Source organism: Homalodisca vitripennis, chromosome 3 (genome assembly GCF_021130785.1).
Source record: "Homalodisca vitripennis isolate AUS2020 chromosome 3, UT_GWSS_2.1, whole genome shotgun sequence".
In the NCBI taxonomy this organism is placed as follows: Eukaryota; Metazoa; Arthropoda; class Insecta; order Hemiptera; family Cicadellidae; genus Homalodisca; species Homalodisca vitripennis.
In genome coordinates, this window is record NC_060209.1 from 5,569,387 (window position 1) to 5,584,852 (window position 15,466).

General features: G+C 31.9%; 1 protein-coding gene across 1 annotated transcript; it reads left to right on the plus strand.

The window, feature by feature from the left end:
- The first annotated feature begins 1,872 nt into the window (after positions 1–1,872).
- Positions 1,873–15,338, plus strand: LOC124356554 (mitochondrial basic amino acids transporter). Its single transcript, XM_046807621.1, has 6 exons — positions 1,873–2,009; positions 3,436–3,540; positions 9,049–9,092; positions 9,602–9,685; positions 10,425–10,621; positions 14,214–15,338. Exons 2-6 carry the CDS (start codon positions 3,507–3,509, stop codon positions 15,046–15,048), a joined length of 1,194 nt encoding a protein of 397 aa, XP_046663577.1. The 5' UTR covers positions 1,873–2,009; positions 3,436–3,506; the 3' UTR covers positions 15,049–15,338.
- Positions 15,339–15,466: the final 128 nt, after the last annotated feature.

Consider the following 15,466-nt stretch of genomic DNA (forward strand, 5'->3'; position numbering starts at 1 on the left):
TACTAACATATTACTAAACTGGAACGCTTATAGAAATTATAAACAGGTACTAAATAGTTGATTTTGATATTTCCAATATTTAATGTTTTGTATTGAAGGCTAAAAAACTAACATAATAATACAAAACAATTGTAATATTTAACTCTTATAGTCAATATGAGTATAAAATTAAAAGTGTTTCTTCTTGCATCTGAAAGTACACAACAAATATATTTAAAAAATATTTTATTTACTTTCAAAAAGATATGAAATGCTCTAGTTTTTGGGAAAACGTTGCAACGTTGTGGCCTTGATTATTAATCATTCTGAGGAGATAAATTATCCCTACGGGACGAGTATGAACAGCTGGTGTATGCAATTTTATGCAGTTTGCATACTCACCACCAAAGTCGCAACCATCGCCTCACCCATCAGCCCCCCTCTTCTTGCCCCTCACCTGTACATAAATGTTTGGGGCATGTCAGTGGTAGTCGGAACTGCTCGGCACTATCTATCTGCTCTTTCGCTACAAGCTGTTGACCGTTTCAGGTTTCTGAAACAATATTCTAAACTGCACATGCTGCACTAGTTCTACAACACTCTGCTTGGTGCTAGGTGGCACATGCGTCGGGGGATTTCAAACGAAGACAATTTACAACACTGACAAGTTCATCTTCTCAGAAGGAGTCACAATCAAGGGTTGTGCTTACCAAACCATACAAATGCCAAATACTCTATTTTGCTATATATGCATAATAGGGAAAATTTAATATTTTCAGCACATTCAGTAAACTTCTAATGGAATGTGTTACAAATAGTTTGTTTTCAAACTTGAAAATCTTGTACAAAGGATTGGATTTGTTAAATGCCAACAATTCCACCTGTTAAAAGTTCAAAGGAATCATTATATCTTTAATTACAATAAATTATCCCTTTAATTAAGTAAGTGCTTATATCCAAATTTCCTAGACTGAAAACTTAATACATGTAATAATGTGTATGTAATCTTGGTACATTTATATCGCACAAACTGAGCTAGAACTCTTGGCTTTTAGCTCACTCTTGTACTTTGTTGTTGTTTGTGCAAGGGTGGTGTAGGTTGTAATCATATTGGAAGGTCATTGATGTTCCAGTTGCAAACATCCATTATTTATTTTGTTCAGCGCTAATTCTTTATATTTCACATGACTGCATCATATGTGCATGCGTTATAGTTCATTCACACACTTATTTACTACTGGTTGTTTTTTATACCTATCTCACATTATGTGTTATTGTGGGATTTTGGTGCACCTACTCACACCCCCTTCAATTTACTTATGGTTGTCTATGATATCCACACATATACCAAATCAATGATAAAGAGATTATCAATCCTATAACTTGTAACTTTTAAAAAGCCTGTTATACTAATAAATGTTTTAAGACATTACTATTAAGCTATAAATAAAATAAAACTATATTTAATAATTTTTTGTTTGATTTATTTGTTCAGAGATTATGATTTTATGTCTGACTCAAAAGTGGGATCATAAATTATACATTATGAAGTAGATTATAACATTTTTATAATAAGCGTTATGTAATAAATATCACTCTTTGAATACTTAAATTACTTTTAATATATTGAATTACAATTTTGAAAGTATTTTTTCAATAATTTTAGGCTGGATTCATTTCATTTGAGAAAACCCGTTTTAGGACTCATCCTCAAAGTATTTTGCAATACACCAAAACATTCCACCTATGCTGAAATTCATAAATGGAGCAAATGAATACGTCTCTGTTTACGTTGTATGATGATGACCCCAACTACGTCTTTGATGTATCAGCGAATGGTTACACAGAGAGGCTTGTGTTCTCTGATCGCCACCGAGATAACCGAGCATATATGGTGAGGTCAAAAGATAAGGTATCACATTCAGGACACGTCAGTGTGATGGTCAAGTTTCTTCTCACCGAAGCCGAGTTGTCCGTTCTACACGGCTATAGCTCTCCGGACCAACGCAAGTGACACAGATATCGTGTTTGTAAGTCAGACAGAAACCAGATCTACTCATTTAACTGACTTAAAATATGTGATATTGGTAATGTTTATTGGTACTGTATTAGGGTAATTTTGGATACAATAAAAATAAAATGTTCAGAAAAGAAATCTACTAATAATTTAGGTAATAAAGTTAAGTTAATTAATTTTTTTTATGGTTACATTACAAAAGTGATTAAGTTTTTTTTAAACACCTTTTTTTAATTTCAAAGGGGGCCAAGACTCTCCATCCTGTATTTGCTACTGAGGCACATATCTTTTTATGAAGTGGTACACATAAAATAAATTTGATAACAGTCATTGTTTTTAAGATTTTTACCCTAAAAATAAATTTAAAACACAAAATCAAAATCTGTTATATGATTTTTGAAATAATTTTATTAACAAGTGATAATCAGTTTTACAACCGTCAAACATTTTTTGAACTAGTTGGGTGTAGGGTTGTCAAAAGTATGTTTTCAGGAAAATGCTTCTAATACACTAACTGTTGTCAATTGCTTTGGCTAAGTTACAGGTGGTAGCTCCACTTCTTGGCAGAAACATTAACATCATGTTATATATTATACTAATAACATTCTGATTCTATTTAGCTACTTCAAACGAAGAATCTTATAGCATACGCATTCTGTCTTATCATTCAGCTATCTTTTTTTGTTATAAATAATACAAAAATACTTATGATATGTCTTGGTCAAATACATACAAAAAGTACAATAAGTACATACAGTCAGTAGTCTGTACAATAAATATATGAGTGAGTGTACAAGAATATATTTTTGCCAGGAAATAATGATTGTGGTTTATGATTCCGTTTCCATTCTATTCATCGGCAACAAAAATATTATACTATGTATGTATTAAAAAAGTAACAGCCAAAATGCTAAAGTTTTATTGCCGATTTACTTTTCTATAATGTACAAATTCTCTCGCAGAGCTTCAGTAATACTTTGTTGAAGAAAATGTTTGATATTGCGTTTATAAGGCAAAATAAATTTCAAGATGGTAACCGTAACCGTTTGTGAACATTTAGTCACAGCTGCTGCACAAAACAGAACTATAAGAAACTCAGAACTACTTCCAATTAAAAGTGCATTTTCAATTTGCATTATATTTCAAGATGATAGCCACACATAAAATCTACATATTTTCTGTTCTACCAGAAGTATTATTAAATTTTATCTTTCATCTGTTACCGTATTCACTTAGGAGAATAGTAAAGCATATCCTGAACTTGGTTGTAAGACAATGAAGATGTTCTACACCAAATTGTAAAATATTTTATACCAGTACATTGTATGCAGTGTTCATAAACTATCTGTACTTGCATGATTATAAATGTATTTTTTAAGTTTATTTCTCCTTCATGAACAAAATCTAAGATAAATAATAGCACATTTATGTTGTAACAGAGTACATCAGGACCCTCTGGCAGGAGCGGAGAAGACAAGTTATCCTCACACTCCACGAACTTAACACCATCATGGCTCTGGATTTCTTTGCAGGATGTGTGGGAGGTAAGGGGATAAATTGATCATTTATCAAATGTATAGCATACATAATATGGAAATCCACTTTCTTACAAACTACAGTACATGAGGTCACTATTAGGACATAGAGAACATAGCTTAACACTCAGTAACGTTAAAATTGTAATTGTATTGTAAATTTATCACATAGCTTAACATACTTGTTGTTACTTTACAGATTTCTTAAACAAGGATTTGATTTACTCCTATTCAAAGGTTTCCTCTACAATGTTTTTTTACCTGATAACTTGCAACAGCAAATTGGTTAGCAATTAAAACACTGACTGTGACTGTGACTAGTCAGTCTCACTCAGTGTAGAGCCGCAGTGAAAGTGTTGAACTGTAATCATATCGACAAAGTAACTTTCATACTCATTCCAGTTGAACTATTAATAAATTATACAACCAGTTATTATACAACAACAATAAAAAAAAACAGTACTACTCAATTGTCGCAAACTTTCTCCTGTTCTTTACAAAATATTTCAGTACCTACAGAGGTGTAAAAAATATGAGAACATCGTAAATTTAATATTTGTTTATGATTCATGGTATGTTTTTAGTAACTCAATTAACATAACACGAGCATTTCCACTAGCTCCACGTACTTTTTCTTGAGCCGAGTCCCGAAAAAGGCTTTTAAGAATGTTTCACTTGTCAGAACAAAGCTACTTTTAAGTGTATTGTATTTTTGTATTGAAACATAAAATACTATTGTATTCAGTTCTCAGTTCAACAGTCCTTTTTAATACCTTCCATAAATTGCTGAATGTTTCTTTGACTCAAAACATACAAAGACAAAAAAAATACTATGTAGAGTATTTTTGTGATAACATGTATTTAATAATATTTTGGGAATTAATGTCCAATAATCTTCTTGAATTATATAAAAAAGATCCAATATTCAGTAAGAGAAAACTGTATAATGGAAGAACTGTATTACTTATTTGACATTATCTTAATTTGTTGTTTAGTTGTTGCTGATTGAAAAATTCTGGTAGTAAAGTAACTATTAACTATGGAAGAACTGTATTACTTATTTGACATTATCTTAATTTGTTTAGTTGTTGCTGATTGAAAAATTCTGGTAGTAAAGTAACTATTAACTATGGAAGAACTGTATTACTTATTTGACATTATCTTAATTTGTTTAGTTGTTGCTGATTGAAAAATTCTGGTAGTAAAGTAACTATTAACTATGGAAGAACTGTATTACTTATTTGACATTATCTTAATTTGTTTAGTTGTTGCTGATTGAAAAATTCTGGTAGTAAAGTAACTATTAACTATCTATAATCATTCCTTTCCTGTAAAGAGACAAAAGGATTATTTAAACCAAATAAATTATATTATTGGATTATTTGTCAGCAATCATAGACATATTATGTTGTGTAACTGTTTTGACAAATGAATTATTATTATAAACCCATTTACTTGACCAAAAACCAAGGTAATTCATATGGAATGAAAAGAGTTTTTGAAAACAAAAGTAGAAATTTAAGTTTAGCTCCAGTTCACCTTTCGCTTAGTGCACCGTCTGAAATCTGACACGGTTTCAAATTTGACTCCTGGAATTCGGAGTCATATCTCTTCGGAGAAATAAACTTCTCTTCGGAGAAATAAACTCTTTTATTCAACTATCAAAATTACAAGAATTCTTTTTTAATAACAATTTAATCTTAAACGCTCAAAAGACTAATTACATGTTGTTTACAACAAAACAAAATAGGAAAGATAGCCAAGTCCAAATTCATATTGATACTGAGGTTATATCCCAAGTTCCTAAAACCAAATTCCTAGGTATTTATATTGATAGCCATCTGAGTTGGGATCAGCATATTGACCATGTCTTAACTAAAATTAATTCTGGAATTTATGCTCTAAAAAGGTTGTCTAACTTATGTAATCTAACTGTATTAAAAAGTGTATTTCATGCTCACGTTCAATCGCATGTATCTTACGGAATATGTGTGTATGGAGGTACATCCAACCAAAATCTCCATAAAATTTTAATTTGCCAAAAAAGAGCTGTAAGAGCAATGTTAAATTTACATAATGATGACTCGGTACGACAACATTTCTTTGATTTAAAAATTTTAACAGTTCATAGCCTGTATATTTTAGAATGTATTATTTATGTCAAAATTAATTTAGGAAAATTTTTAACACACAATGATATTCACCATTACGACACACGTAATAAAAATGAAATAGTTTTGGATAATCATAATTTAGAATTGTTTAAGAAGAAAACCACATATAATGGTGTAAAGTTTTTAAATCTTATTCCAAAAGAAATTGGTGAAATAAATGATCAGAAAAAATTCAGGTTATTGCTAAAGAATTTCTTGCTTAAAAATGCTTTTTATACATTTGACGAATTTTATAGCCTAAGAAACAACATGCAACTTAATTAAAATTTTAAAATGTTTTCGACAAGGTATTAAAGCATAGATTTAAACATTTTAAGGTTTTAGATAAAAATTATATATGGAACATACTTAGATATAGTCTGATGAATTGTGACACTATTTATTGTATTTCAATGTACAAATATGAATAAAGATTATTTGAATTTGAATTATCTGTCTGAAGAGATCCAAAGTAATTAGAGATAAAGCTCTAAACGAACTCTTTGCATCGTTTTGATATCAGAGACATAGACTATGAAGTATAGTGTAATCCAGGAGAAAAGCTTTCTCATCAGGTACATAATTAAGTGCTCTACGATGTTTCTGATAAGATCTCAAAACATGGCGGAAGAACTGAGTCTTCTACATATATCATAGCTATGGGTTAATTCAATGTTAATTGTTATTGTTAATTAATGTTAATTCATTGTTGAGTTTTACTACAGTTCACCTTCCACGTTGTGTTCAAAATTCACATTTAATTAGCCCTTCCCACCATACCTATGTTATGTATAGTAGACATTTCTAAAAATATGTCTCTTAATGGAACAAACCTTGAACATATTCTATTTCATATGTTGAGTTTGTAATGTAATACATGGGAATAGTGATACCCATTTAGTACACAATAATTTGTGAGCTAAAAATAATAACAACCATTCTGCCCGTATAAAATCTTAAAAAATAGATTAAACATTTATTGGGAGGTTATTGTATTGAAGAATTCTCATTCTGATTTTTAAATTTTTCTTAGACTTTCAACATATTAATGTAACATTTACAAAAGAAAGAAATACTATGTAGTGAATTTTTATGTTCGCAAAATATCTCAAAATTATTTTCTGTGGATATTAAATCAGTCTCTTGGCTGGTTAAAAGTATGATAATTTTACTGAGTTACATAAAAAATTATCAATAATCAGAAAGAGAAAACTACATTATTGAAATATTATTATTAATTATTTGATAATATTTTCTTAAATAAATTTCCCTAATCTTACCTTTTTTAATCTTATTTTATAATATAGAAAAGATAATATGTTGTAATATATTGTAGCAGTAGATCATATTTTAATGAGAAAACTGAGAGATATTATTTAGAGATTACAGTTTATACAAACATAAGCGTGTTAATTATAAATTAATAACTGTTTTAATGAAGGACAAAACTTATCGATCTTTTGTCAAAAGACTGGTTACTGGAATCTACCACAGACAATGTGTTAAACTGTGATACCTTTCTAGATTCAATATATGTTGTTCACACCTTCACACATAATTGAGGTCAGAGCTAGAAATATTCAAAGGTCTAATACTGTATTGGAGTTCTCTCTGTTAGTGCTGTATTGACTCCCCACATTATTCTGTTTGATAAGATGTCACTCAAGTCTTTATCTCATGCTGCAACCATCTGGATAAAAAGGGAACCATCCTCTCTTTTATACAAAATATCAGCATGAAATGCACTTCAATATAAAATTGCAGATAATTAGAAACTGTAGTTTTCAAATATACTCCACACAAACTCCAAAGCTATTAATTGGTGACATTGAGCAGATAATAATTGCTATTAACTAGATTTCTGATGAATGTGTACAAACATCTCTTTGATGTACTTCTCTAAGACTCAGTAGTTGAGATACATGCAATAGTTGTTAATATCGTGACTGATAACTGTCACAAGAGTCTGTGTGTTGCATAACCAATCATTTATCTTTAACATTTCACAAGAATAATTTTAAACAAAAAGTAACTATTATGTCACATAACCAATGTTATAACATACAATTTACTAAATTTAAAACTAATCAATTGTGCAATACCACATTCAGGCTGAACTAATTGGTTTTATTATGCTTTGGATTATTCTTAGCTTTTAACTTTATTACTGCTAATATACATACGCTATACTTGAGCATGCTTGAAGATGTTATGTAAGTTATGTGTTGTGTGGAGAATGCCTATGGTATGATGACACAAGTACTACAAGTACTTGCTCAGGCTGGGGTGATCTTGAATGATTTCCTCGACCATCACCAAGAAAGGCTAGTAAGTAAGGGTCCTACATAGTGATAATGGTGTCAAAACTTAACATTAAATTGGCATTAAATTTAACTGATCAGTTGAAATTAGGCTGCTTTGGTTGCCAATTCTGAAAAACGAACAAGGAAACCTAAAGTATCAAACAGATTAAAGATTTGTAACTAACCAATGCAAAGCCACGTTATGGTTTTAAGAAGTTCGTCCAGGATGAAAAAATAATAAAAAAGGCCCAGTCTCGTTTCCTCCTTTTTTGTCACCATCTTGTTTCTGCCATGACAATCGCCATTTACTATTGTCCTCTTGTCTCTTTTCAGTTCTATGTGGTTGGTCGGTGAGTGCAGACCTATTGTGACCTGTATTCTGTAGTTTAGTTTTAATAGTTAGCAAGGACGTAGCTAGCGAGGGGTCCGGACTCCCTCAAATTTTTAATTACTTTTTAAGCAAACGATTATTATTATCTAAATAATTCATTATTACTGACATGTACTGCTAAGAGATCGTTCTCAACATTAAAACAGGTCAAGAACCTTTTAAGGAACAAAGTGGGATTAAGCGGTTACTGCACTTGCCTTACTTTCTGTCCACTACACAGCATGGTGGTTATGAGTCCTGAAATAAGCGTGTCACAGCGCTCTGGTATTATTTGTGTACTTTAACTTAGATTTTAGTCATGCTTAGTTTAGTAATTTACCCGAAGAAGAGATCAGATGCAGGTCGTATGCAGACAATTTAACGTAGATTGTAGGTATGTGTTAGGTTAGTTAAACACTTAAGGAAGAGATCAGATTGCAGATCTCGAAATGTAGTGTTACGGATTTTTGGTATTACTTACTGAACAATGGCAAATGTCAGGGAAAATCCTGTTTCCTTCACAATCCTTCCATTGTCAAAAAAAAACTAACAAACTTCAAATGAAGAAGTCTAAATTTAGTTTCGAATCATATCAAAATGTACGGTATGAATTCCATCTAACAAAGGAGATGGCAATGAATGGCCTTCTGGTTATGAACCGATTACTATTCATGTGTTTATTTTCTTTCAGGTTGTGCAGGTGTCATTATTGGCCACCCATTTGATACTGTTAAGGTAAGAATGTATACATTAAAATTTTAATTTAAGTGTTTCTTTTATTCGCTACAGTACATATATATATATATATATATATATATATATATATATATATATATATATATGTACTATATAAAGTTATTTCAGATAGATGTTGGAGATGTATTATTTTATTTATTTGCCAGGAAGCAATTATTTAGTGAAAAATAAGGAATCAATAAAGTGTATATTATAGAGATGTATGTAGAGATGTTACAAAAATAGTATGTCCAATAACCATAAATAAATATATTGTTCTATATAAATATGAAAATATTACTGTTGTTATAAATACTTTATATTTAAATTTATGCTCAAAGAGAAAGACTTATTATACAACAGAGCTAAACTTTAACTGTTTAGTTTTTTAATATTGTTTTAAAATCTTAATTATAGATTTTTCCACAAAATCTTAAATTTAAACCCACTTTTATAATCATTCCACTCACTGATTTCTTCTTACACTAACGGATATGTATGATTTTTAGGTTAAGCTCCAAACTCAAGATTACAGGAATCCAGTATATCGAGGAACGTGGGACTGCTTTACAAAAATATTAAAAGCAGAATCGGTAAGATAAACAAAATTAAAATATGTATTTTTATTAAGTATTCATTTATTTAAATATAAGTATTACTAGTTAAATACTAGTTAAAATTCATTTTAAATGTGAGATAGTATAAAAACACAGTGAAAAATCAAAATAAAAACAACAAAATTAAAATAAATGTTATCAACCTATCTCAATTTAAAGCACAATCTCTTCTGAACTAACTTTACACAATCATTTAAAAATTGTATGTGGTTCTATCATAACTTTTAGCAAAGTTGTTTAATGCATTCAGATCAACCTCAGTCAATAGGATTGTTCCGTGGACTAAGAGGACGTATGTACCAGATTTCAAGTATCTAGGACCCTTCCATCAAGAGTTACTGCACAGATGGAAAGACACATGGACTCTGGCACGATTTTAAGGCCTTGTTGGGTTGATCGTAATTGTTTAAATGAATGACTAAACCAAAAGACACAATAAAAATAGCAATAGGCATGTGACAATTTTCATGTAGACAATAGATAAACTCCTTTATTAGCATATTCTTAGAGAACAGCAATAGTGTCAAAAATACAATATAATTACAATAAAATGTAAAAATACAATAAAACTATTTAATTGTAAAATACAAATGTTTAAAATTAGAATCAGTGTACAATCATTGTACGTTGTCTTCATAATCCCACAGTGATGTAGTTTATAATAAATTCCTCATCAGTCACTCGTACCAACTTACCGTTACATTTCGATATCTAGGTGGCTGGTATCTACCGAGGTGTGTCATCGCCAATGGCGGGTGTGGCACTTGTCAACGCCATCGTGTTTGGAGTCTACGGCAACGTCCAGCGCCAGATGGCTAACCCTGAGGCTTTACAGTCAATATTTCTTGCAGGAGCCTCATCTGGCCTTTTACAAAGTGTCATATCCAGCCCAGTAGAATTGGTTAAAACCAGGTCAGTTCAGATCTTAAATATTGTATTTTTCATTTAAAATTTACTATAGCGATGTAAGTTTTTAACAAGTAATATCAGTTTAATATTAACACCTTGTAACTGGTGTTTTGAAGATTACAATTACACTGATATTTTTATATCTAAAAACAAAAATTTAATATAAACTTCCTCAGTTTATATTAGCCAATATTTTAAACTATTAAGAACATTTACAAGGTATGATCAAAAAATACTGTGAATAATTTTTGTTCAAAAAGTAATAAACTTACATTGAATTTGATTTAATCTCAATGTACTGTCCTTGGCTGGCAATGCAATCAAAACGGCTCATGGCTGTCAAAACATTTTCCTTCAAGCACAGTTGTAATTTTTGGGAAGAGCCACAAGTCGCATGGTGCTAAATCGGGTGAGCATAGCAGATGTAGACAGACAGAAACACTTTTTCAGCCAAAAACTCGCAAATGAGAAGTGCAGTGTGACAAAGCTCATTGTCGTGCTGAAGAAGAAGAAAGCCATTCACCCAATTTTCTGGTCTCTTTCTTCGTATGTTGTTTTGCAAACATTGCAGTACGTCCTTATAAAATTCAGAGCTCACAGTTGTTCACCTTGGAACAAACTCTGATCGCACTATGCCCTCACTATAGAAAAAAAACAATGACCATGACCTTGATGTTCAATTTTGACTGGCATGCCTTTTTAGGGTGATGAGATGCACTGGTTTCCCTTTGGGAATTCTGCATCTTAGACTCAGGGTCATTTCCATAGAGCCAACTTTCGTCTCCAGTTACAATTTTGGCCATGAAGTCCGGATCTACTTGAAGACAATCCTTCAACTCTGTGCAGACTAACACACGATTTTCCTTCTGTTCATTAACCTAGGATCAAATTTTGTGCTCACTTGTCTCATTTGCAAATTATCAGTTAAAATGCTTCGAACAGAACTGTATGATGTGTTAAGATCTTCCAATAGCTCTTGAATAGTAGTTCGCCTGTTTCCACTGTTTGCACATTGTCGTCTGTTTTTGAGTTTAATGAGTCCCAAACACGGCTCGTTTTCAACCAACTCATTTCCGCTTTTAAAACGGTCATACTACTTGTATAAAGTCTTCAGATTTACCACATTATCATTATACACAGATTTTAACATTTCGTGAGCTTCTTTTACATTCTTATCCAACTTAAAATAAAACTAATGCCTTGTTCGAAATCCATGATGTATGACAGACACAACCTCACTCTAGCGGCTCTGGCAGTTGATTAACTAGCTCCAGCGTGTTGAAATAGATTATGCCACTGGGCAAATTACATCATATGGATGTAGTGGCATATAGATAGTGGCATCAGCAGTTGCCACTATAAAAATTCGTTCACCGTATTTTTTTAACACACCTTGTATTGTACATTTTCCTAAGTAATATTTGTGAGAATTTAAACGGCAAAGTTTAAATATCAATATATGTTTGAGTGTTCATTCCAAATACTTCACAGTATATTTAACTAGAACAAAACATTTTTCCCTCAGTAGCCTTATGGATTCATCATAGCCTGATGTTAAAAAAAATGTGATTATGTGTGTGGCTTTTATTTGAACTCTGAATCGTTTCGACATCATAGGCACCTAGATTACAAAATCAAGTGCAATCTAGAAGAGGTGTTCTCATTCTCTCATCAGGTGCACAATCTTCTTTGTTGCCGACTTTTTTTGATCTCTCTATAGATTTTGTTCAAGGAGCCTTCTCACCAAAAGTTATGTTATGTGTAGAAAACTCAAATATTCTGCCATATTTTTGTATTGTGTCTTAAATGTCGTAGTGCACCTCATGAGACAATGACATCACCTCTTCTTCAAAATTACACTTGATTTTGAAGTCTAGGTGTTTTATGTCAAACAATGCAAAGAGTTTGTTTTGAGCTTCTTTGTTGTCAATTTTTTTGGATCTCTACAGAAGGATGTTGGCTCCAGATCTCAGGGTCAAGTCTGTGACAGTGTCAGATCTCAGGGTCACGTCTGTGACAGTATCAGATCTCAGGGTCAAGTCTGTGACAATGTCAGATCTCAGGGTCACGTCTGTGACAGTGTCAGATCTCAGGGTCAAGTCTGTGACAGTGTCAGATCTCAGGGTCACGTCTGTGACAGTATCAGATCTCAGGGTCACGTCTGTGACAGTGTCAGATCTCAGGGTCACGTCTGTGACAGTGTCAGATCTCAGGGTAACGTCTGTGACAGTGTCAGATCTCAGGGGTCAAGTCTGTGACAGTGTCAGATTTCAGAAACTGCACTAAATGGAAGCAGAAATCCATTAATTTTATAAATTTTACATAAAATTATTTGAGTAAAATAAATTTTATGATTCTACCGTTTGACCAACAAAATAATGTCTGGTGCAACAGCAGTAAACCAGAAAGTTACTACATTGACATTCTGACAATCCTACATAAGTAGGTATGAATAAATGTCATAATATGTGAAAAACCACTCATGGATGCTTTGCCAGGACAATGTCCAACTGTTACAGTTCTTCGTCTGTCTGGATGTTTTTGGCCAAACACAACATTCCTATTTTGGACCAATACAAATCAGATTCATTGCCATGATAAGGTACATTGTACAGGCTTAAACATAATACAGTACTGATTTAAAATGTATTAAATATTAGATCCTGGAGAATAATATTAGTGTTTATTTTGAATAAATTCATTAACATTGCGTATTGTATATTCACTTTACGAGTGTATATGTTCACTGAAAGAAAATGTCAAGTTAGCTCTGGAGAAATAGATTGGAGTGTGTTGAAAAACAATTATGCTCATGTACATAGTTTGTGAATTTTCTGACTAAAAACAACTTCCAGCATTATATTACACACAGGGAAACTTGCATGGAGCAGAGTAGATACTGAGAAGCAGTGTATCTTGAAGAGAGATAGTGTAAACGTTGTAGAAAATGATACCAATTTTATCTGCTGCAATCCAACTTTTGTCTAGCCACAGCTTGTATATAGTTGAATACTGATGTTGGACAGTTTCCTTTCCATAGTTTCGGGTACTATGGAAAGGATTAATAACATTAAAATGGAACTGAATCTTCCTATAATTAGAACCGATTATGAGAGTGATGCGAAGAATGTTTAAAGACCAATTGATTAAAGAGCTTATCCATTTAGTCAGAAACAGAATTAATTTTTGAAATCTTGTTCAAAGCATCTATAATATTGTCAGATGCTTTCCTAATCACTATTATTTTAAGAGCATTACTCATTTCAACTCCAAATCCTGCATATAAAATCACATCATGCAACAATAGTATATAGCCTAATTGATTATATGGTTCTTTTTTAATTAAAAATAAATCAGTGGCATAAAAGATAATAGAAAAATAAAAATAGAGTAGGATCTAAAGAATCAGAGTAGTACAAATTACAAAATGTTTTAAATGAGTATATTAAAACTTTTTATAAAAAATAACACAACAAATTCATATTAAATAAGATAAGCGTTTTGTGTTAGTACTGGTTCAAGTACTTTTTTCAAAAACATTACAATTTGAGGAATATTGAAAAGTAAACCATAAAGTATTAACTGATGGTTTCAGAGTCCAAATCTCAAACCAGTACCGAGGTACACTGGATTGCTTCATGAAGACGTACAAGCAGGAAGGCTTCCGAGGGGTGTTCAAGGGACAAAGCATTACAGGGGTACGAGATTTTCTTGGCTACGGACTGTACTTTGCATCATATGAAGTTCTGACAAGAAGGCGACCCGGAGAAGCTCCTGTAGGAACACCGACAATGCTGATGGCAGGTGGAGTAGCAGGAACGGTCTCCTGGATCTTTACCTACCCTCTAGACGTCGTCAAGTCCAGATATCAAGCTGACATAGGGAAGTATACCAGTATTGTCGACTGCCTCATAAAATCCGTCAAGGGTGAAGGAATGATGTGTCTAACTAGAGGGCTCACCCCGACACTCATAAGAGCTTTCCCTACGAACGCGGTCACTTTCACTGTAGTCACATGGATCTTCAGACTGGCCGATCTCGGTACGTGGAGGACAGAAAATCTCAAAGACAGCATTGACTCGATCATTGAGACACTACCAAACGAGCAGAGAATAATGAAGAATCTGGACATAATTGAAGGTTCCTCCTTCGTCAACAATGTTCGAGTAGGCCGACTGATCATGAGTGAGCCTCAGAAGCATTTTCTGGCGTCAGAAGATTTATGGGTCGGTGATGGAAGTGATCTATCTGACGATGTAACAAGTGACGATTTATTTAAACCATCCAAGGGACCTGAAGAATGTGATAATGTACTGAACTCTGAAAACTCTGATGATCCTTCAAATGTAAAACAAAAAATAACTGACAACTGTGAAATAAACAAAGTGATTGTTGAAAATTCTGATGACAATATTAGTGATCCCAGATGACGAATTTGATGATTTCTTAATTAAAGATCAGACTTACAATATCTATATTGTATGAATTTTACAAATTACCTGAAAGTTTATTTATGTATTATATTCAATACTACGTAATGTATTTTTAAGCAATTTCACTGAATGATAAGTAATTTATCTTATTATAACAAAAGTGATATTACACTGATGTCCATACATTATAAGTATTTTTAATAACTGCTATTTAGTTATACATCTTGTCTGTGATTATTAAGGTTGTTGTTATATATTTAATAAAAAGGAAAATAAATCAAACATAATTTATGAACTTTATTATCTGCCTGTGATCTCTGATCACCACTTATACAAAATACATTTGTTTAATTCCTAATATGAACTTACTTCTTTACAATATAAATACTTTTTAGTAGAAGAAACAAAAAAATAA

Excerpts from the sequence above, each read along its gene's own strand:
- LOC124356554 (XM_046807621.1), top strand. The coding sequence starts at position 3,507 with ATGGCTCTGGATTTCTTTGCAGGATGTGTGGGAG. Across the intron at positions 9,093-9,601 it reads ACCCATTTGATACTGTTAAG|GTTAAGCTCCAAACTCAAGA; the intron begins GTAAGAATGTAT and ends TATGATTTTTAG. Across the intron at positions 9,686-10,424 it reads AAATATTAAAAGCAGAATCG|GTGGCTGGTATCTACCGAGG; the intron begins GTAAGATAAACA and ends TTCGATATCTAG.